We start from the raw sequence: 24438 nt of genomic DNA, 5'->3' as shown, positions 1-24438 counted from the left end.
TAGTTGAGGCGTGCGCCATCTAACTTCTCGCTATAGTATGCCACGGGTTTTCCATCTTGCATAAGCACTCCACCAATACCGAGTCCACTTGCATCGCACTCAATCTCAAAAGTTTTGGAAAAGTTTGGAAGAACAAGGAGTGGTGCCTCGGTAAGGCGTTTCTTCAACTCATCAAAAGCATTTTGTTGGGCCTTGCCCCAAACAAACGGAACATTCTTCTTGGTAAGCTCATTCAAAGGGCAAGCAATGGTGCTAAAATCTTTCACAAAGCGGCGGTAAAAACCGGCAAGTCCATGGAAACTTCGGACTTGAGCAACATTGGTAGGAGTGGGCCAATTGTGGATGGCCTCAACCTTAGAAGAATCAACTTCAATACCATTAGCGGAAACCACAAAGCCAAGGAAAACCAATTTGTTTTGAGCAAATGTGCATTTAGGGAGGTTAGCATAAAGCTTTTCATGTCGCAAGATGCACAAGACTTCTCTCACATCTTGCACATGGTCCTCGAGGTTTTTGCTATAAATAAGAATATCATCGAAGTAGACAACCACGCTCTTGCCAATGAGTGGACGCAAGATGTGATTCATGAGGCGCATGAAAGTAGATGGAGCATTGGAAAGACCGAAAGGCATAACGAGCCATTCATAGAGACCGAGCTTGGTCTTGAATGCCGTTTTCCATTCATCACCAATAGCCATGCGGATTTGATGGTAACCACTACACAAATCAATCTTAGAGAAAATCGTGGCACCGCTCAATTCATCAAGCATGTCATCTAAACACGGAATGGGATGGCGGTATCGAACGGTAATGGCATTGATGGGGCGACAATCCATACACATTCGTTGCGTCTCATCCGGTTTAGGAACAAGAATCACGGGAACCGCACAAGGGCTTAAGCTTTCACGAACATACCCTTTTTCGAGGAGGTCTTGTATTTGGCGTTGAATCTCCTTTGTGTCTTCGGGGTTGGTGCGGTAGGTGGCGCGGTTTGGTAGAGGAGCGCCGGGTATGAGGTCGATGCGGTGCTCAATCCCTCGAAGCGGTGGTAGTCCATGAGGAAGCTCGTCGGGGAAGACATCTTGGAACTCCTTCAAAAGAGACAACAAAGACGAAGGAAGTGTTGTTAAGTTGTTAGTCTCCGAAGATGGCCCCTTGCAAATGAGCACGTAGTGCAATATGGTGGATGGGTTGTGGTGCAATTCTCTCATCTCACTCTTGGTAGCTATGCGGACACTCTTCATCTCACTCATATATGGCTTGTGGCGCTCACTTTCCTTTTGGTGGGTCACTCTCTCACCACTCATCTCACTAGTGATGGTAGCTTCCTTAGCCCTCGCTAAAGCCTTTGCATTGTCCGCAATTACTTGGCTAGGAGTCATTGGGCGTAGGATGAACGTCTTGTCGCCGACCTTGAAGCTATAGGCATTTGTGTAGCCATCATGGCTTGCTCTTTTGTCATATTGCCAAGGGCGACCAAGTAGCATGTGGCACACCGTCATGGGCACTACATCACAATCAACGGTGTCTTCATAGGCGCCAATCTTGAAGGATACGGAGACGGTGTGTTGTATCTTGACATTTCCATTGTCACTTAGCCATTGCACATGGTAAGGATGGGGGTGTTTCCGGAGTGTGAGGTTGAGCTTGGAGCATAGTTCGGTGCTTGCAAGATTGTGGCAACTCCCTCCATCGATGATAACCTTGATTGACTTGCCATTGATTCCGGCTCTTGTTTGGAAGATGTTGCACCTTTGATCTTCATTGGGAAGTGCATGGGTTGTCAACACTTTGGTCACCACAAGGGACGGGCTTGCATCATGCACACATAGGACTTGCTCTTGGTCTTCCAAGTCATCATCTTCATGATTGGTTGCGGCTTGTACCAAGGCTTCATATTCGCCTTCACTCAAGTACTCCACATCTCCATCATCTCGAGTTATCATAACTCTTGTGTTCTTGCATTCAAAGGATTTATGTCCTTGAGCTCCACACTTGAAGCAAGTTATGTTACTAGATCCCGTGGAAGCTTTGGAGGACATAGTTGATTGATCCGGCTTGAAGCTTGTTGTCTTGAAGGCACTCTTCATTTGCTTAGGAGGATCCTTGGGAGCGATAGCACTTGTGTTCTTGATGCTTGAGGAGGTATTTGTTGCATTTCTTGCGGCGAAGAAGGACTTTGTTTTTGCACTTGCTATGTCTTCTCGCACTTGGCGCTCGGCTCTTGTAGCTTGATGAAGCAATTCAACCATGTTGGTGTAAGGCAAGAATTCCACTATCCTCTTGACGGGAATGTTCAATCCATTCAAGAATCTTGCCATTGTTTGCTCTTCTCGCTCGTCCACATTTGCACTCATCATGGTCATGTGCATCTCCTTGTAGTACTCCTCAACGGACTTGTAGCTTTGCTTGAGTTGGGTAAGCTTGTTGAAGAGGTCGCGTTTGTGATGGTTGGGCACAAAGCGTTTGTGCATGACTTCTTGCATCTCTTCCCATGTAGAAATGGGGTCTAGATCTTCCTTGTCACGCTTCTTGTTCACTTCTTCCCACCAAACATTTGCATACCCTTCAAACTCTAGTGATGCCATAGCCACTTTCTTTGCTTCGGAGAAGTTGTGGATGCGGAAAATCTTGTCAACCTTGAGAACCCAAGAGAGGTATGCATCGGGGTCTTCTTCTCCGTGGAATTTGGGCATGGTGAATTTAAGCTTCCCAAAGATTTCCTCTTCATTGCGGTCATTGCGTCTAGGAGGTGGTCTTTCTTCATCTTCATCCTCATTATGGTTGCGAGGTTGTTGTGATGGATCCTCAATTCCATGGCGGCGGTTTGGAAGAGGAGGACGCCTTCCATGAGGTTGCCGGGGATGTGGCATGACACTAGCTTCACTTGAGGCGTCTTCTTCATTTTGGTGCCTTGCTTCACCTTGATGAGCATGAAGTGCTTGATGAGCTCGATAATTGAGCGGGTTGTGTCTTCTATTGTCCCTATTGTTTCTTCTTGCGCCATCATCTTGCGGAGCATCAATATTGATGATTTGGCATTCTTGGTTCACTTCGTGGTCGACGTCATGAGGTGGGTTCCTTGGAGCATTGGCCACTTGAGATGGGCGCGGTTGCCCTTGTTGTTGACGTGCCTCTTGCTCATGGCGAAGACGTTCTTGCTCACGTGCATGAAGGAGATCTTGATCATGACGAAGACGTTGTTGTTCCTCTTCGAATTGAGCTTGGTGATGAGCTTGTTGTAGTCTCTCTTGTTCAAGTTGAGCACGTGCTTGCTCCACATCTCGAGCTTGTTGTTGAAGTACTTGAGCATCCACATTATGGTGGCGTGGGTCTTCATTAGAATCATGGCGAGACGGTGTAGGAGCTCTTGACCTTGAACTATGAGAGCGCGAAGACCTTGAGTGTTGGCTTCGGTTGTTGGCGATGTTGGCAATAGCTTGCTCAAGGCGTGCCATCCTTTCTTCTTGCCTTCTCATGCTCGCCATGTTTTGTTGACCTTGAGTAGCAAGTGTGGCTCTCATATCATGAGCTTGAGCATCGAGCTTGTCATGGATGTCTTGCACTTGGACATTGAAGTCCCGTATTTGCACTTGAGCTCGTTCTTCATAGCGTGCAACGGTCTCATCGATCCTTGCCGTGAGGTCATGGATACTCTTGTTTACGGCTTGAGTAGCGATCCAATGTTGGTGCCGCGTCATCGGTAGTTGGTTCCCCTCTCCACTAGACATGGTTACAACTAAAACAAGAACTATGTTGTGGGGTTAGAGGAAAGCTCACAAGTAAGTCAAAGACTCACAACGAAATTGGAAAGGTGTATCAAGGTGAGGAACAACCGGTTACACACACAAAAACAAAATTCTATATGGTGTTAGGTACGGATGTGGAAAGCCAAATGGAAGAACCAAACGAAAAGTCTATTGTTAAAAGTGGGTAAGATCCAAAAGTCACAAGTCAAAAGCGGTGATCACAAAAGGCATACACAATGAGGAACACACGCGTGGGACAAAATGGGGTTAGCGCGACTTGGAAAATGAGCAAGAACAAAATGGTCCTAACAAAGACTACTAGCTCGGTGTCACGCTAACGCAAGAGAGACCGTGGCTTGGTTGCAAAATTGAGAAGCAACAAGATTTGCGCAAGACGCCTCTCTTCTCTTTTCTCTCTTTTGCTTAAAAGCTTTGGACTCTTTTGTGTATAGGTGTCACTCACACACTTTTTCTTTTTCTTTTTGTATTTTTCTTTTTCTTTTTCTCACTATGTAAGGATACTACTATCTATGTAAGTATGCCACACTTCTTTTGCTTATCTTTTCACACGAGCTTGCTTCAAAGCTTTGCTCAACACACGCACACCCTCACGGTCGGGACGCTTGCGCAATGCTTCGCAACACTAGAAAGCCACTCTCGATAGGAAAGGTACGCAAAAGAGGCTAGGGCTACAAGTTAGGAGCAAGTTATACCACTTGATGATGGTGGCCGACGATCTTGAACTTGCTATGGTGGAGGTGTCAAGTGAACCGCTTGGAGCCTCGGGGTGCCGTCGTCGTTGTCGATGTTGCGGAAGCTTTGTGGTAGCTGAAATGGCACGCAAACCGAAGTCCAAACACAAGGGGGTTAGTACCAAAACGAAAAATGAAGGTTGCTGTCAAAATTTCGGCCAGGCGGAACTTCCGGTCCTGAGGGGCGGAACTTCCGGTCCGGGGGCGGAACTTCCGGTCCTTCCGGGCGGAACTTCCGGTCGCAATCAGATCTGCGGGCTGTTCGTCGATTTGGGCGGAAAATCCAGGCCGAAATCCTTCGAATTCGAGGAAAATTTGGCACTAGAAGCTGTGGGAAGGTGGGGAAATTGCAGATCAACACCAAAGACAAGTTTCTATTGGAGCAAAACCACAAATAACTCAACAAATCGAGAGATCGATCCAAGGCCAATTTGGGGCTATTTTTTGGGAAAAAATTTTGGAATTTTTTTTTTTTGGGCGAAATTGGTGGAATTGGGGGATGTGGGGGTCAAATCCGTGGCAACCAAAGAGCTGCTGATACCATATGATGAGGACTAAGTCCTTGGATGTGCCCGATCTTCACGGATTTGGATGGGATTCGTGGGGGAGGTGGATGAACACGAAGAACGTGGGTGGATGGCGGGGTGGATCGAGGATACAAACGCAACACACACACACACAACCGGTTGTTCTTCGTTGGCCCGATACACCAACCCAACGGAATTGCAAGAAAAAGACCCACAAGGAGTAGAATCCCTCACAAAAGGTTGGCAATAGCAATCGATAGAGTTCCAAAGAGGAAAAGAGTGCAAATAGATAGAATTGCAAAAGCAAAAGATCCAAAACACTAGAATTCCTAGAATGGAAGAGATCAATCGCCTAGAAGAGTAGATAACTTCGTAGATTCGTAGATCTAGAAGGGTTTCCCGCGGGAAGGAGCATAGCTCATGTTTTCTCTTACATCAAGTCTAATCTCAGATCTGAGCCAACAAGGTTATTTATAGGTGGGGGCGAAGGGGTAAGTTACAAGCTGAAAAGTGCTGTCGTGCTGAAGTTCGATGGGGCGGAAGTTCCGGTCAACTTGGGCGGAAGTTCCGGTCAGGGGCGGAAGTTCCGGTCTGGACGGGCGGAAGTTCCGGTCGGGGCGGAAGTTCCGGCCAAGTTCCGGCCTTGTTCCGGAATTGCGCCAATGTCCCGCAGTAACATCCAGTAAGGTTTTCGCCGACTTTCGGAACTTGGGCGGAACTTGGGCGGAAGTTCCGGTCTCCAGGGGCGGAAGTTCCGGCCTGATCCTGTCTTCTGGGCGCTGGAAGGCATCTAGAGGGAATCTGGCCGGAAGTTCCGGTCCTGGGGGGCGGAAGTTCCGGCCTGGAAGCCTGGAAGCTGTAGCTCCATCTTCATCATTTCCAGCTCTCTCTCTATTGGCTTGGTCTTCATGGCTCGCCTCTTGGTCGATGTACCTGATTGAACATAGGGTATTGACATGAAATAGCAAGCCATCCAAAGGGGTGTCAAGAGCATACATGGAGAGGAGCGAATTCACCTCTTGGTGTATAGCTTGGGCTCGAGCTCGTGTTATTGGACCACGAGGAGGGCTTGTCGGTCTTGATGTAGTATCGACCTTGGGTAGGGCTACATCAGATGGGGACGATCAGTGCCTACACATGAAAGAACGGATCAAGTTACGCCTGCCCTTTTTTTTTGCGGGTAAAAGAGGATATATTAAGCAGCAGGGATTACATCTTGGTCGTAAACCAGAGCCTGAGCCAAACAGTCAGGTCCAGAGCCGATCCAAACCATAGTTCTAGATTCTGTTCTTGCAAAATTTGCAAGACAGTGGCTAACCCTATTCTGCGAGCGATCCACTTTTACAAAGGATACATTTGTAGTGCCATTAGCTAGTAGTTTGATTTCAGAGATAATATGCCTGATGGAGGAGCGGTCTTGAGACCCGTTGTTAATCGCCGTGATGAGGCCAACACAGTCTGTCTCCACTATGATAGGAAGATTACTTCGTTGCAAGGATAACTTCAAACCTTCCGCGACTGCATACGCCTCCGCCTCCAAGGCATCCTCACAATGCAAAAGATGGCGACATGCGGTAAAAATCACTTGACCATTTTCATCGCGTAGCACCATTCCAAAGACCAAAGAGAGCCATCCTCCGCTTTAACCGAACCATCACAATTGAGCTTAACATATCCCAAGTGCTGGTTTCAACCAGACTTTAACTGGAGGTTTCATGGGCCGATAGACAACACGGGCGTGAGGAAGGTCTAGGACAGATGTGTGCTTTCCTTTAATCAGCTCTTCTGTACTTTGGTCCTTTATGTTACGCAGGATCTTGATATAGCTGCACAAGAATCGCTTTGATCCTTCGACTGACGGGAGGGGCTTTGCATGGGTTACCTCGTTGCGAGCATACCATGCCCGCCATAGAACCAACAAGGTCGTGTCAATCATTTGGTCTGGTAGATTTTGCAAGATAGTTCGCAGCCAAGACTCCGGGTTCACCTGAAGGTCAGCGTCTGAAGGGAGGCACCATGTCTCACGCATGGTTTCCCATAGTCTGTGTGCATGATTGCACTTTAGCAAAGCATGAGCTATATCTTCTCTCTCTGAACCACAAATGGAACATATTCCTGTGACTTGCATACCACGGTTTAGTTTATTTGCTTCTGTCGCCAAAGCGTTCGATGCTGTTTTCCACGCAAAGACTTTAACCTTAGGAGGTACTGCAGCTTTCCAAATTTTTGACCAACATGGATCGCGGCCATCTGGACAAGTGCTAGCAGCCGGGAAGGCACATTGTTCAGGAGATTCATGCAACGCAAGCTTATACGCACTACGGACAGAGAAGTGTCCTGACTTTTCTGGCTGCCAAGCAAGTATGTCATCCCCAAGCCGCTGAGAAGGTTTAATTTTCATGATAATATCTGAATCCACTTGATAAAAGGTCTCACGTACAAGAGCTTCATTCCAGTTTCCTTGAGCATCGAGCAACTCGCTGACCCGCCGAAGGCGATTTTTCCTTCGCGGCGTCAACACCTTCATGTATGATTCACGCGGTAACCAGGGATCTCTCCAAATCCGAATACTGCGGCCGTTACCGACCCGCCACACCAGTCCTTTCTTTAACAAGTCGAGACCATAGGAAATAGCTGTCCACGTTGAGGATGGATTCCCTGTGAAAACAGTGTCCACAAAATTTCCATTGGGGTAGTATCGTGCTCGTAGAACTCGCGCGCAAAGACTGTCAGGGAAGGCCACGAGTCGCCAGGCCTGGCGAGCAAGTAGAGCCTGATTGAAAAGGCGCATATCGCGGAATCCCATGCCTCCTTGCTGTTTAGAGCGAAGGAGCTTGTGCCATCCTACCCAATGAGTTTTCCTCTTTCCATGATCAGAACCCCACCAGTAATTGCGAATCAAACGAGTAAGGTCATCGCAAACCGACATTGGTAGCTTAAAGACACCCATGACGTAGGCTGGAATAGCTTGTGCTATGGCTTTGATCAGCATTTCTCTTGCACTTTGCGCTAATAAGCTATCACCCCATTCAATTAGCCGCTTACTTAGCTTCGCTTGCAGGCTCTCGAATTTTCCTTTGTGCATCCGACCCTCCGGAGTGGGTAAACCTAGATATTTGGCCTCAAAAGTTTGTTGCTCCACGCCAAGGATTTGGCGCACCGCACCTTGAGCCTCCTCTGAACATGAAGCACTAAATATTATTGAACATTTAGAGGGGTTAATCAACTGTCCAGTACCAGCCGCATAAACATCTAGGACATGTTTCACATGATGTGCTTGTGCATCATTAGCTCTGAAAAATAGCATAGTATCATCCGCAAACAATAGATGAGAAATCCCCGGGGCATTGCGACAGACTTTGATGGGGGAGATTCCGCCTCTTTGTACCTCTTTTTGCAATAATGCTGATAGACCATCCGCCACAAAAAGAAACAGGAAGGGAGATAGAGGGTCTCCCTGTCGAAGGCCTCGTGTTGGAGAAAAAGCTTCTAATAGGGTTCCATTAAATTTGACTGAATACCTCACCGTGGTCACGCAAGCCATAATCCATTGCACCCACCGGTGAGAAAACCCCATCTTATGCATCGTATTCTCCAGAAAAGACCAGTCCACCCTGTCATAAGCTTTGGACAAATCCAATTTGTAAGCACAAAAATCTGAATTTACAGAAGTACCATGTTCCATATAATGCAGACATTCAAATGCCAAGAGGGCATTGTCAGTGATCATGCGTCCAGGCACAAAGGCACTTTGATTCTCCGAGATGACTTCACCAAGCAGGGGGCGAAGTCGATTTACTAGGCACTTAGAGACAATTTTATACAGAACATTGCAAAGACCAATAGGGCGATATTCCTTTAGATCAATTGGGTTATCCACCTTTGGTATTAGAACAATGGAAGTGTCATTTACACCTTCAGGCATATGTCCTGTAGCAAAGAATTTCTTCACAGCAACAATAATATCTGGTTTGAGAAGTTCCCAATTCCTTTGATAAAAACGGGCGGGAAATCCATCCGGCCCTGGTGCCTTAATGGGCCCAATTTGGAAGAGTGCATCCGAGATCTCCTTCTCTGAAAAATCTCTGCATAATTGTTCATTCATTACATCCGTGATTTGTTCTTGTAACAACTCAGTAATACTCCCATGAACAAGAGATGGATCCCGAGCATACAAGGATTTAAAATAAGACACTGCCATCCGCTGCATATCAGTAGGGACCGTCTTGATCACTCCATTTTCATCGCGAAGTTTAGCAATTTTATTCTTGCGAGCACGCCACACGGCTTTATGGTGAAAGAATTTGGTATTTCGGTCTCCTTCTTTCAGCCAATTAATCCGAGAGCGTTGAAGCCAGATCATCTCCTCCTTGTATAAGATTTCATTCATAACATCATTGGTGGCCCTAATTTCCTCTTGGGGTGCACCATCAGCAAGCAGTTTTGATAATTTGTCGCGCAGGCGAGCCAACTCACGACTTATATTCCCAAACTTATGTTTGCCCCAACTCTGCAGCTTCTCCATTACCGCAGCCAATCCTTGATTAACACTGCCCAGATCAGCCATATGTCCCTGATCCTTCCATGCATGGTCAATAACTTCCTTTAGCGCCAAGTCCCTTTCCCAAAAAATTTCATACTGCATGCATCGAGAGCTTCTCTGTACCCGAACCTCCTTTTCTAGCTGTAGCAGGATGGGACAGTGGTCCGAGCAAGGTGACGTGAGATGAGTCACAGCAGAGTCGGCATAGATATCTCGCCATGCATCGTCGGCGAGTGCGCGGTCCAATCGTACCCGCACATTATTCCGACCAGCCCTACGGTTGTCGTAAGTGAACGGTAGGCCGGTAAATCCTAGATCATGCAACCCACAGACTTGAAGGCAGTCACGGAACGCAACCATTTGCGCTTCACCACGAGCACATGCAGAGAAATGTTCATAAGACCATAGCGCCTCATTGAAGTCCCCAAATAAAACCCATGGTAATGACGACGTAGCTTTGAGTGTAGCTAGTTTTGTCCACATCATGTGTCTATTTTCTGTCCTGGGCTCCCCATAAACAAAAGTTGCATGGAATAGTGGTTCACTAGGAGCTGTTCGCATCCACACATCAATAAACCGATCATTTTGTTCTTTCACTTCAACATATATGCTCTCGTGCCAGAAGAGGGCAAGCCCACCACTCAATCCATCGCTATCAACACCAGTAAAGCCTCTAAGACCAAGACGTCCTCGGAGCCGCTTCATACGACTGCAGCTCTGTCTAGTCTCAGACAGAAAAATAACTTTCACTTGGTGTGTTCTTTGAAGAACTCCCAAGTCATGAACTGTCGCGGCATTACCACAGCCACGACAGTTCCATCCGAGGCAATTCATTGGGTCGGGCGGTCATCCTCGAGGGATGCCGCCGATCCAATAGATGCACTAGAGGTAGAAGTACCATCAGCCCTCTTATGTCTCTTCTTATCTTTCTCAATCTTTTCCCCAACATCCGTTTCCTCCTCTATTGCACCACCATCAACAACGTGCATAGAGTTGGTAATTGCCAAAACTTCAGTGGCTTTATTAGCATCCTGCTCAAAAGCTATTCTCTTCTTCACATTTTTCTCAAGGTCAGTCATATGAGTATCAGTTTGCTTCACGGGACTAGATGCGGTGTCCGCTAAATCTTTATCTATATCGGGAACACGACGCTCCGGATGCAAGCGCCAGTCCACAAACTCACCTCTTCCACGGGCAGGGAGTACACCCGTATTGTCACGACTATAGGCTGCATCTTCAAACACAGTATTACCTTGTCCACCGGCGAAAGGAGGACCGCCTCTTCCTCCCCGAAGGCCGCCACGCATGGGACCTGAACCACGTCCACGACCTGGGGCATAAGCATGGATCCACTCCCCAAATTTCAATTCCTTCTCTTCAAACACTCCAATCCCGCATTCTTTGTGAACGTGACCGATGCGTCCGCATGCAAAGCACAGCATGCCAAGCTTCTCATATTTGACAGCAAACAAAGATCGTTTGCCTCCAAAGGAAATAGAAACAAATCGTGTTAGCTATTTCCGAACATCATGTTTAACCCGCACTCGGACAAAATCACCACGGAAGCCACCAGCAGGATTCATCTCCACAGTGATAATCTCTCCGGCCGATCGGCTAACAAGCTGCCTCACGACCTTGTCTTTCCGATAAGCCTCTGGTAGCTTATAGACCCGGATCCATACTGGCATAAATTCAAGCAACACTGAATCAGGATCGGACAGACCATCATAGGGAGCAATCAGTAGTGCCCAATCACGGAACAGCCACGGGCCTTTTTCCATCACTTTTTCCCAGTCACCCAGACAGTAACATTGGATCACAAACTTGTTCTCTCCCACAGGTCTCATCTTGATCTCCCGAGCAGGGTTCCAAGCCGCCTGCATCCGTTGAAAAAGAGCCTCGTGACTAAACATTTTGGAGCAGTGTACACGGGCAACAGCCAGCCAGCGCGTGCTCTCAGAGATTTGCACATCATCCTCATCAATCACCAGGTCGTCGAACTCATCCTCGCCGATCTCCAGGCGGTCAAACATGGAGTCGAGGCCCTGATCGCGAGGTGCAGAAGAGCTCGCCATTGTATCCACAGAACCTTCCCCATGGGGAACAGGCGGTTTCCCCTGACTGTCAGAGGCCTTCTCAGCATCCGTCAATGGCACAGATTTATTATCCGCCATGGCAGAGAAACAAAAACCCTAACCCTAGCTGCGGAAATTGCAAGCCAAGATAGGTGGAAAGGGACTGCTCTTAAAGCAGGCAGAGAGGCGATCGACAAGAGAGGGGCTCGAGACGGAGACGGAGGCGGACAAGAGTCCGGCCGGAGGCGGTGGGGGATACTGGAACTCGCCGCCAGGTCGCCCTAGCGGGAGGAGAGGAACCCAAGGGGTACGGTTATTACGCCTGCCCTTACCTTCCCTCTCCTCCTCAGGCTGCTACCATCTCGCATCATTATAGGACACAGAGGGATTGAGAGACGACAGGATAGAGAGAGCGCATCATGATTCAGCAAAGTAGCACTCACACCAAACTGGGAGATGAACGAGATGGTGCTATTGCTCCTTTCTCTCAGATTATCGTGAGAAGTTCTATCTTTTGATAATTTGCAAAGTCATACTCCCGGTGTGATGGTTGAGTTTACCTTGACTCTGTAGTCACGATTTGACCAACATTAGGCACACAAATTTCGATTTGGCCAACATTAGGTACAAAAATTTAACTGGAGCCAGCAAGCTGGCATGTACTCCATGCTTTTCTAACCAAAAGGAGTCACCAGCATAAAAAAATTAGCAGTCATCCAAACAAAGACCATAAATTTGGCTATCAGCAAGAAACTGGTAAATGTTGGTTTTAGACACCAACAAAACATAACCTAGAAGACACCCATGACCCACTGGAAAAGAGGTAGAGGAATAGAAGACAACGGCTGACAAACAAGAGCAACAGAAAATTCTAAAAACAAAGTAACGCAAGGTTCAACAAGAGGCTCCCCAACAATCATAGCCTGATAACCAACCCGCCAAGCAGCTAGGCTCTGCAACCTTCCCTATCACAACATAAGGAGCCTCCAAACCACAAGGACACTACAATCTATACTGAAGAAAAGACAATCCAGAGCACATTGAAGTGTCACTCGAAGACACAAGAACACAATAGTTCAAGTCTCCGGGCACATAGACCACGTTTACTGTCCATCCCCAGATTCACCCTTAGGAGCATCCTTGATTTCTTCAGCAGCATCCTCCTGCAGCCAAGCACGAGAAATTTACATATTTAGAACGACTAGAGAAAAGAGGATGCAAGTAAAAATTCTTGGGACTAAGGAATACCGAGATGTCAGAAGTCCACAGCGTCAGGTTATCGCGCAGCAGTTGCATGATCAAGGTGCTGTCCTTGTAGGATTCCTCGCTCAGAGTGTCCAGCTCTGAGATGGCCTCATCAAAAGCCTGACATAAGCATAGCAGATTAAGGCTAAAATGCAGTTATACTATATTTGAAAATATTAACAGGACTAATGAGGCTTCAAAAACTATTGAAGGCATGACAAAATAGACCCCCTCTCCCAACACTAATGAAACAAAAAGAGTTATCTTTGCAGTGACACGAATAGCATGATACCACTATAAAAGTGAGCAAGTCGTATAGAAAACAAGAAAACAAGTGGATGACATTCATCCTTACAACGTGAGAAATACTATAGAAAAGGTGAATGGGTACAAGTGAATGATATTTGATCTCCTATGGTTCTTTGATCCAATGAATGGGACCTGTACAATGGCAGATGATGCACTTACATTGAATGCAATCCACCATATTCTAAACATGCTAAGTTGCTATCTTGCAAGTGTTTCTTCCACGTTATGAATCTTGTCTAAGGTATTGCTCGACAATTAGCCTCTAACTTCAGCACTTAATTGATTAAATGGGCATTGAGAAACATACATTTATTGTTTGATTCAATTAATATTTTTATCTGAACTTAATGGAGGCTAACATCTCCGCAACTAAGTCTGCCTATTGGCTTTGAGAAGTCTACATCTGTAATTCTATTTATCATGATATCTGGTGACCTTTTTGCACTCTGCGGAACAATTATTATTTCCATTTAGTATTTCAGGTTCAACCACACATGATATTTGCGTAAAGAACAGTATAGCACATGTCAGTGATGACTTGTTAGCTTACATGTTATTAAGTTGTTGATATTTAATCCCAATTATCAAGTCAAAGTTTTACATAAAAGCTGCATTCACTTCAAATATTCTCAAATCCACATGGTCTATTCAGTTTGGAACTACTGATAAGTCATAGTAGACACAACAAGTTATTGTAGAAGACAAACCTGCTTGGCGAGGTTGCAAGCACGGTCAGGAGAGTTGAGGATCTCATAATAAAACACTGAGAAGTTGAGTGCCAGACCAAGCCTGATAGGATGAGTTGGGGGCAACTCTGCCAGTGCAATATCCTGAAAGATTTAATAAAAAACTAAACTGAGCAAAACTCACCACCAGATGATACAACTGGATAAATCACACATGAAACAGATTCCCTGTAAGGGAAATTAAATGTTACATAAGTGAAATCCAGGGCAAGCAAACCACCTGGGCAGCTTTGTATGCAACCATGGTGTTCTCAGCAGCATCCTTCCTCTCAGATCCACTCTTGAATTCCGCAAGGTACCTATTGAATAACATAAATTCAACCAAATCATTTAAGTAATTCCATTAAACAAAACATGCAGGAATTCAATGATGGTCATTACTGTAATACCTGTAGTAATCACCCTTCATCTTGAGGTAGAAGACCTTAGACTCTGGAGCGGTTGATGAGGGGACAAGGTGGGAATCCAGAAGCTTGAGGATACCATCACAGATCTTAGTGAGCTCAGTCTCGATCTTTCCGCGGTAGTCCTTGATGAGTGTGACACGGTCCTCATTGCCACGACTCTCTTCCTTCTGCTCGATGGAGGAAATGATGCGCCATGAGGCACGGCGGGCACCAATAACATTCTTGTAAGCAACTGATAGAAGGTTGCGCTCCTCGACGGTGAGCTCCTCAGAGTCAACTGTCTTTGCCACCTTCTCCATGAACTCAACCATCTCCTCATATCTCTCAGCCTGCTCTGCAAGCTTAGCCATGTACACATTCTCCTCACGAGAAAGCTCAGCCATCTTGAGTTTCTGTGGGTTCTAGTCACCGATGGTCAAATCTGGAGTATTGCGATAAATTCAGTTAGCTAAGTATTGGATAACATCTGATTATGACCACCACAAGCAAGCCCGAGTACAATAGTATTAAACCAATATACTCCTTACAGTGACAATTTAATCACAAGATTCACAATTTCAGTTCAAATCTTTCAACCTAGAAATTCAGAGAAGACTCCAAACCAACGCAAGCTACATATCTAGGGGAATAGTACCTAGCTATTTGTTCTACTGTCACTAGCTTCAGAATATTATGAATACACCTCTTCATACCGTAAAAAAGAAAGCATTTCCTTTACGTACACAATATTTCTAGAGCAGGCAATCACAATATTTCTTAATTTAAATAAAAGATGAAGTCGTAAAATAAAACTAGCACAGAACAATATGTAAGATCAAGATATCAAAATATAAGCAAAGATTAAACCACGATTGATGGCAGTATTCAATACCTCAATTCATTCCTCACATTGCCCCAAGCTTAATCCATGATATTTCCCCACTAAGAGATATTTCTTGTGCTATGGCACCAATTTGTCCATGTGACTCAACTAAACCACCACTCATCCCTATACATACACTTATCGACGTTCCTATAGATCCAAGTAACACTATACATAGACCTGTCTCTTACCAACCCACCCCCAGGCTTTGTGCTCTCTCTCCTTCACTCTCTAGTAGCTCCAGTCAGCCAAGAAGGTGTCCAAAACTCTAGGCCACACACACACAGCAACAGACGGGGATGCTGCTGGAGAGATAAGCTTTTGTTTTCTTGCCAGGGAGAGATAAGGTTGTTAGGCAGAGACCAGATCAGCCGCACTGCCCACCTCCACCCTTATCGCTGCCATCACCACCCTTGTCTTTCTTAGGCAAAGGATGGTTAGGCATGTTCTGGAAGAAGCCAATCGAGAAGAGGGACAGCGAGAGCTGAACCTGGTCCCTGCCCAACCTCACAGGCAACTGCCTCCTCCCCTGCCTGTGCGGCGCCCCGGCACCACGCTGCTGGAGCGGGCGGATGTAGACGGCGTGCAGGCGGCGGAATCCCCCGAGCGAGAGCACGACCGCGCGGAGCTGCTGCTGGGAGAAGCCGAGGTTGGCCCACTCCCGCACGCACGCCGCCTCCCACAGCCGCTCGTCCTCCGCCAGCTGCCGCCACCCCTGGCTGACGCACGCCGCCGCGGCCAGCGTCCGGGCCTCCGCCCGCCGCAGGATCTCGAATATCGCGTCCTCCCCGAGATCCGGCACCCTCGGCGGCTCGCCGTCCGGCGGCGGCGGCGGCTGCTGCTGCTGTGGTGGAGGATGGGAAGAGGAGGAGGACGCCTCGGCCTGGGTTGAGCTCGGGGGCGGCTCCGTGCGCTGCTTCTTGGCTGGCTCGTTGGAGCCGCCGCCGCCGCTGCCGGAGGTAGGTGGAGGAGCCCAGGGATCATCGCGGCCGGAGGAAGCGGAACCGGACTTCATGGCGGCGGAAGGAATCTAGCCGCCTTGGCCAGAAGCAGGAGCTGCACGAGCGAGCGAGCGATGGATCACCTGTAGACACGACAGCTTTATCTATCTCACACCGGAATCATCCCACGGAACCAACTCAAAACGCCCCCAAAATTCTACCAACCCCAAGGCTAGAAATGAAGCACGGATTCGCCCGATTCAGCTCTCTGAACCCCGACCAAGCCCCAGATCTGACCTAAATCGAGCTACTACCAGCGGACCAAAATTCGGGTCGGAGCAACTCGAGAGGAATCAGTGAGGAGTGGTAGGTTACCTGCGCTCCGGCGGCTGCTCGAATCTGGGGTCGGGAAATGTTTCCGTTTCTGTGCTCCGTTCTCGCGGCCGGGGCGCTCCAGCCCTATAAAAAGGGGGTGGACGCCGTAGACGCCGACGACGACGCCGGGCGCCGCCCGTCCAATCTAAGATCGACACGTGGCGCGCCTGTTCCCGTCTGTCGCGTGGCCCCCGGGAGCAGCTGTGTCTGCCAGATGCCGTGGGGTGTGCTTACAGGTGGCCCTGACTCTGCGGTGGCGTGGAGGCAGACAGGCTCAGGGCATGAGCAATGGAGGAAGTAGTATGTCGCTGCTCCATGAACTCCACGTAGGAAAAAATACTTGAGGCAGCCATCTAGAAAGAAAACTCCCAACGCAGTGAAGTGAGGCCACTACCTTGCTGGGACCCACCCCTTTCTCTATCTTCATATATTTTGTATTCCCCATCTACCTTATCCTGTTCATTCATCCTCTTCATCCTAACCTCTCCTGAGCTCCTCTTTCTCCCACAAGATTTCTTTCAAAATTGTCTCCAAAATTGGTAGTAATCCAGTAAATCGAAGCCCCAATCCATCAATACATCCATTTTCTCAGCCGTTCCCCCCTCTATCTTTGTATTATTTGAAGTTTGAGGTTTGATTTAGGCCAAGAGGAGGCAACGGACGACTATGGTCGTCGACTGGCCTAGCTATTTCGAGTTTTCGTGGATGCCCCTGTTAGCTTGTTGCAGCTCTCCATCTCACTTTCCCTTCATTTCTATTCTCTCTCTTGCCTTTCTCCCCTTTTCTTTCTCTTCCTTCTACCTTTTTCTGCCGAGGAAGCGACCTCTCCTGCAAGAGACAACTTGGTCTGCGGGGCAGCGAGTTGGAGGTTCGGTCTGACATCCGAGCCTAGTTGGCCTGCAGGGCAGCGAGTTGAGGCGACGCGTTGGCCATGCCCTCAGCAACGGCGCTACGACCGCGACGCATGGACAGTGGATGATGTCATGATGGTGTTCGCCTCGTGGCGTGTCGGCTGCATTGTGAAAGACTACCGAGAAAAATTGAAATGCTGGGGCGGGCCGGCCCTGACGTGCGGTTCCGGCGCAAAATCTATATCTCTACTTTACTAATAGAGAAAGTAACGTTTTTTCTCTTAATTTTCGTCCCTTTTAGATCTATTTATATTTTTTACAAATATTTACTAACAGTGTCACCGCTTTCACCACAACGGTTCGTTCAGAATCCTAAAATAGACGAGCGGCACGGCAGGTGGCACACAAGGTGCGTGTTGGGCCGGCGAGGAAAAACCATATCGTAGAGAACCAACCTGAGGTTGGGTGGTTAGGAGGGTGGTTGTACCCCTAGCCCACCAGAGTTCAAACCCCAGGTTTGACATCTGTGTGTCTCATAACGGCGGAATATTCATTCAGTGGGAGGCGACGTTTCCGTCGACAGCGAGGCGCCTGTGGTGACTTCGTCAATTTCAAGATCCAATCCGCCAGCTCAGTCTTTCGGAGGTGCTCATAGGGGTAGGGTGTGCGTGTGTGCGTTCATAGGGGTGAGTGTATGCGCGTGTATGTGGGCGTCTACGTTTGTACTGTGTTTCTCAAAAAAAAAATATTGGATAGGTTAAATCGGATGGATCGGCCGAGCCCAGTTCACGTACATCGGGCCAGAAGCTTTGCGTCCCTTGTGCGAGGATTGGGAAATAACCGTGCTGAACTATTCGAGTATTGGTACGAATTACCCTCGGGTTTTAGTCCCGCCTTGCTTCCTTGCACTAAGTGCCACCCGTTTATATACGTCCACGAGTTGCTTGAACACAAGGTGACTAGGAAATCAACAAATAGCAGCAAAACAGGATGGATTATGGGCTGGCTGCCACCTGAATTGATGTGGGTATAACCCTTTCGTGGGTATAACCCTTCCGGTACCCGGCGTTGCTATACCCGATATAAATTATCAAGATGGACAACCACAAGAACTCGACAAGCTGGACCTGCACGCGCCTCAACTTGAACTACAAGGAAAGAAGACTCCAACCCTTAACAAATCCGAATTTTCTCAGAATTTTGGTTTACTTTGCTGATTACGCCATTTGCTGACACGTGTGATCTGCTGCGTCCAGTTTATTTCATGTGCACGTATTGGGAGGTCTTGCATTTCTTTTCGATTTGGTCTCTATCTGTTTTGCTATTTGGTGCATTCGGTCCGTGTGTGCCTAGCATTTTTCGTTCTGTTACCGTGGGTCCCGACTGTCTCCTACCGCTGTTACGCTCTGGGTCCCTCGATTAGCGGTGGAGCAGCGGTTTTCCAGTATCACAATTTATCCACCGCTTTGACCGGTCTTCTCTCCTCTTACAACCCCCTCTAGAAAATTCTAATATCCCAGGTAATGGGGTTACAAAATTAGAGGAAACAGATGTGTGCATTGCATTCATGCATAGAAAATCTGGGGAATTTTCGCGCTTTAAAGTAAAACAGTCATAGTAACTGAAGTTTCACTTGACCTTGGTGGAATTGAAGTAGCTCATCAAGTCAAGCGCTATAAACCTCAATGTGACTTTGTTAAAACTTTGTTTTGGGTAGAGATAATTTGATCTAAGGGGTTAGATCAAATGGAACTAATAATCAACACAACAACACTTTACTCAATGATCAACTACCTGATCTTATTAAATATCACAACATGATATTACTAGCCATAACATGTGAACATCCATGTAATTGGAAATCAAGTAACAATAATTGAAGAAACTATTCTCCACTTATCTTCTCCATGTCTTAAACTAATCCATGATCCTACCATGAATCTCATGGTATTTATTTTACTTCATTCTTGGAAGCAAGACAAGGAGATAAACTCTAGAAATATATAATCCTCTCTACTACATATTAATATACATCAAACCTAGAGAAGTGAGAGATCTATGTTACTTATTAGAGGATCAATGATAAACCTTGAACTAAACCTTGAATATACATCCATGTATTCAAATCATCATCTCAGAGAAACCCTAGGATATTATTGAAGACATTTCCTAGAGAGAGAACCCATTTATGTTAACCATAGATATTGGTGACCACATCATTATCTTTGGAGAATAATCTTAGGTTAGCATTGAAGTCCTTTCCAAATGAGAGAGTCCATTCATATCAATCCTAGCTTTACCTAATTAAGAATAAAGGACAACCTGTGAACTAAAAGTATTAGGAGATTAACCATTACATCTTGGAGTGGTGAGACAACCTAGTATCACATGGAATAATAACATATCCATGAATTGATAAAGTAAGGAGGAGATTAATTCAACCAAGATAGCCAAGTGGAGTTTAGACTAGATACCTATTGAGATATGGTGAGTACACCATAAACTCTAGGATAAACCATTCCTTTATAAGAAAGCCCCAAGCTATGGTGTTACACTTAAGTAGTTAAGGAAACAATTGAATATGAGGGAGATAACTATCCATACACTTGATGATTATATCATCATTGATTAAGTAGAACCTTAACATAATATCTCAGACATTCTCCTGGGATATAAACTTTAGAGGCAACCATAGTAGTCCCATTCAAGAAGGTAAATTAGAAGTATTATACCCTAGTTGATCAAGACAATGCTTGATCATGGAAGTGAGAAACCTATTTAATGAGAGATAACTTAGAAGCCAAACCTTGATCATTATAAATTGAGTAATGATCATAAACCCTAAGAACTTGAGATAAGGATATTAAGAACAAGTGGATCAAGCCTAATCCATGACCATACTTTGGAGAAATAGGAGAATAATCCAAATGCTAACACTTATATGACTAGTAGATCTTATTCACCACATGAAATCATAGGGGGATCACTAGTAAGCAAATCCAGACTTATATCTCAATCCCAACTTGTGGATCACTAGGTGATCATAAGTAGGACTATAGCACATCTATAATCCATTTATTCCTCAATTAAAGGACCTAAGAAAACTTGAGTAAAACTCCATACTTTATATGGTGAGAAATCATTAGTCCATATAACCAAAGTTAACTATAAAAAGAACCATAATCATTCTAGTTACTTTAATGATAAGTTGGGGAAAATAATAGAAGTTAATTGGTAGAAGATAAAAACCAATTCTCAAATTCTTAGTAATTAGAGAAGCACATAAGGTATTAAGCAAGTAACCTTATCATAGATAGGGAGATTAAACTTTAGCCAATGCAATATGGGTCACCTCATTCATACAAACTAAAATTATATCTCAACCCTAGTTATGGTATCACTATGGTGATTACCATATAAACCTAGACCATAATTGAGAATTAAATCAATGGCCATTAGGTAAATATCACTAGAACCCTAGTGTGGCATATTAATAAAATCTTATGCTTCAATTATTAAACCTGAGAAAAACCATTGTGATACATCTTATAATTAAAACCATAAGTGTAATTATCAACCACTTATCTATTTAATTAAGACCCAACCTTGAGGAGAGTAATATCTACTCTAGGTATTTCAAAGTGTTAATAGACCATAACACTAATGTTAATTTAATATGGGTTATCAACAAACCTACAAAACCTTAATAGAAATTGCTCACATAAAATAACATGCAAGTGATTAATTAGTCAAATAGGAACTAAGATATAACAACAACTTCAGAAATACCTTGAGAAGAAAGTATCAACTCTTACATTTTTTAAATTAAAGGGAATTCATAATAAAAGGGAAATCAAAGTGAGAACATAATTCATGTTTAATTGCTATTTTGAATAAGCCAACAATATGCAATATAATCCAATACAAAATAATTGTTTCAAACGAAATAGTGGTGTAATAATCATTGCACCAGATCTTAATAAAACTCACAAATGAAAGATCTGCAAAAATAAACAGAATTCAAATATGAAATTCAAATAGGAAATATAAAACAGAAAATGAAAACAGAAAAAGGAAAAGAGAAGAAAAACCTTACCTTGGCTCACCTGGCCGTGGCAGCCCAACAGGAGCCCAAGGTCCAGCCCACCTCGACCCAAAGAAGCAGCTGCAGCCCAGCCCGGCCCAACATACCCCTTCGAGGAAAAATCCACGCCAGGAGATCGTCCTCATCCTCTTCCTCGCATGGTGGACAGCACGACGGCGTGCTCCTCTTCGCCTCAGCGCTGGCGCCTCCTCCTTGCTCGATGGTGTGATGAGGCATGCTCCCGTGCAGTATAAAGACCCCTGGACGAACCCTAGTCTCCCTTTCTTCTTCCTCTGCTCCATTTCGCCCCATGCCGAAACCCTGGCCACCCCAGTCTCCATTACCGCCGACGACTGAAGCCTTCCCGAGCCAAGCCGAGCACACCACCGTGACCACCGTCCTCGACAAGCTACGCCCACGAGAGGAATTGGCCCGGGGTGATCTCAGCTAGGCGAATTCCATCGATTTCATCCGAGGCAGTTCGCCGGGATTCGCGACGGTAAGCTCACCTCCGGCCATCATCGACTTCGACGATCACACCAACATTATCAGGGTGAGCTTGCGCGTCGATTGAGCCCTTATTCATTGCCTAGCATGCATCCTAGCTCCAATTTGATACCTCACCGTAGTTCGCCGCCGCAGAGACACTCACCGGAGTGATCTCCGGTGACCATTAGCCAGCGGCGCCGCCGCCATAAGGTTCACCTGGTCACGGCAAGTCGATTGATCCCTATAGCGCGTCCGCGGGAGCACCACATCGCCGTCGTCGTCGACGACTGGATCACCGGCAGTGAGCTCCAGCGCCTGGTCATCGATTTTGACCCCGGTCAATGACCGCGTGGCGTGTGACGTGGCTAGGACCCCACCAGTCATGGACTGTGGGTGTATCCTGGCCGGGTAGCTTTAGCAATTATTTTTTTATTTTGAATCCAGAAAAGATCTGCAACTTTGAAATAATTTAGAAAATTATTTATAGCTCAGAAAAATATAAATAAGATATCAAAATTCTTAGAAAAGTAAACTCTATCCAATAAAAATATAAAATAAAATTTTTATTCTTAATAAAAATTCAATTATTTAATACTTGTTATTTAAGCTTTTTATTTTAAAATCATAATACAATTAAAATTCAGAAATTAGGAAAACTATCCAAATTAAATAAAAACCAATAAATAAATAAAGAAAAAACATGAAACCTTATTTTCTTTATTTATTATTTGTTAAATCTTTATTAGAGAGATTTAAACCCTGATTAATAATTACCTAATTATTAATTGTTTAAAAAGAATAAAATACCAATTTCAATATTATTTTTATTTTCAAGTTACTAATAACTTCAACTTTACCATGAAGTTATTAATCATGGAACCATAGGGTAAATAGCAAACCCTAATTCATTATGAAATGATGTTACAACCTTATCATTTCATGTGGAACCCTAAAACCCTAATTCAACTAGGAACCCTAGTTCAACGATTACATGTGAACCCTAAATTGCTCCTAACCTAAACCCTAGGTTAGAGCATGTGATCATTGTACCTTATTACAAATCAGGGAACTATAGTAGCAACTAAATACTTGTCTTGGACACATAAAATGTAGAAGACCTATCACTAATATATGAGTATTCCATGTGTTCATCCTCTTCAGACCTAAATGATCAAATCAGGGCAACCAAATGCAAACCCTAACTCCTATCCTTAGAGATATCAATTTTAATTAACCATGCTTAGCATCACACCATTGTGATGAAAACCAATAGCACATAGGCTCAATATTTATCATTACCTAACCATATTCCACTAAACCCTACTAATATTGGATATTTATCAATCATCCTATTTAGGAGCCAATTATTCTTTGCTTAATATAACCAATAGTAAAACCTAAACCACCTCAACCCAAATTGATATACTTCTTATTACCTAAGAAGTATGTTCTTCAAAAGTTATTCTTTTGAAGAAAATAAGGGATCATCATCAACCCTGCTTATAAGGACCTATAAACCCTAGCCAGCTATCACAAGCAAAATAAACCAATCTTGATAGCACCCACGTGTAATTAATTGCTTAGGATGCCTAGGCATAACTCCACCTGGTATTGACGAATCCCAACCTTGTTAGGATCCATCTAATACTTACTCCAGAAACTAAATGAAACCATAGTCAACCATAGAACCCCATCAACCTAATTATCATACTTGTTCTTTATTTAAGAACATGTTCTTCAAAAGTTATTCTTTTAAAGTATATGATAATTAATCATTAACCATGCCATATAGTACTAAAACTGACCACCGTCCTTTACTTGTTAACATTATGCCAATTAGCATTCTTTGTGTGCTCAATTGATTATTATGCTTTATTATCTACCTGTTTATAATACAAAATAAATCACATCTGAATAAGAACCTTGAATGTAAATCACTCTAAAAGTGCAACACACCCTGAATCAATTATTACCACTCACTAATCCTAAATCATCGGGGTTAGGTCACGCTTAGAGCGATTGCATCTCATAATTATGCATTATTGCATCCTTGCCAATCTTTTAAACATCGTCCTTACCGGACGATGATGCTATTTCAGAATTTGGAGTTATTGCGTATCGAAGACCTTGCCTGCATAATCTTGCAGTCAAGAAAGGCAAGTTCATCACTTGCTCATGTCATTTGATTATTTCTATCAAATTACTTGCAAAGTACTATGGTTATCACTATCGCATAAAAACCAAAACCACTACTTTCATAACTATGAATATGACTATGTGGTGGGCAATGGAACCATGGATTGTGTTGATATGGTGGAGGTTCCATTGCACGGGTTTATATCCATCTAGGATTAAACAACAAATGTCGCCAGTGATTCTTGTGCCGTAATACCCGTGTTAACCATAAGATCCGGAGTGGGACGGAGTAGTCAAAAGTGTTTCCACCTCTCGTTCATCAACGGATGCTCATTACCGGGTGCTCA

At 45.0% G+C, this 24438-nt stretch overlaps 3 protein-coding genes across 4 annotated transcripts; all 3 read right to left on the bottom strand.

Annotated features, from left to right (window-relative positions):
* Positions 1–10755: 10755 nt before the first annotated feature.
* LOC127326575 (uncharacterized) lies at positions 10756–11959 on the bottom strand. The gene has a single exon (XM_051353426.1). It carries the CDS (start codon positions 11743–11745, stop codon positions 11086–11088), a length of 660 nt encoding a protein of 219 aa, XP_051209386.1. The 5' UTR covers positions 11746–11959; the 3' UTR covers positions 10756–11085.
* A 533-nt stretch (positions 11960–12492) lies between these two features.
* Positions 12493–16689, bottom strand: LOC127326573 (14-3-3-like protein GF14-E). 2 transcript variants are annotated; one of them, XM_051353423.2, is made up of 6 exons: positions 16532–16689; positions 14336–14774; positions 14167–14245; positions 13908–14030; positions 12895–13011; positions 12493–12809 (listed from the first exon to the last, which is right to left on the bottom strand). In XM_051353423.2, the coding sequence occupies exons 2-6, from the start codon at positions 14734–14736 to the stop codon at positions 12750–12752; spliced, it is 780 nt and encodes a 259-aa protein (XP_051209383.1). In that variant the 5' UTR covers positions 14737–14774; positions 16532–16689; the 3' UTR covers positions 12493–12749. The 2 variants fall into 2 exon arrangements, with proteins under 2 accessions (XP_051209383.1, XP_051209384.1); XM_051353424.2 differs by lacking the exon at positions 16532–16689 and adding an exon at positions 15225–15520.
* LOC127326576 (F-box protein GID2) lies at positions 15222–16524 on the bottom strand. The gene has a single exon (XM_051353427.2). The coding sequence runs from the start codon at positions 16228–16230 to the stop codon at positions 15583–15585; it is 648 nt and encodes a 215-aa protein (XP_051209387.1). The 5' UTR covers positions 16231–16524; the 3' UTR covers positions 15222–15582.
* Positions 16690–24438: the final 7749 nt, after the last annotated feature.

Source organism: Lolium perenne, chromosome 6 (genome assembly GCF_019359855.2).
Source record: "Lolium perenne isolate Kyuss_39 chromosome 6, Kyuss_2.0, whole genome shotgun sequence".
Taxonomy (NCBI): domain Eukaryota; kingdom Viridiplantae; phylum Streptophyta; class Magnoliopsida; order Poales; family Poaceae; genus Lolium; species Lolium perenne.
The sequence above is the reverse complement of the archived record's forward strand: the minus strand, read 5'-3'. Positions and strand labels throughout refer to the sequence as shown.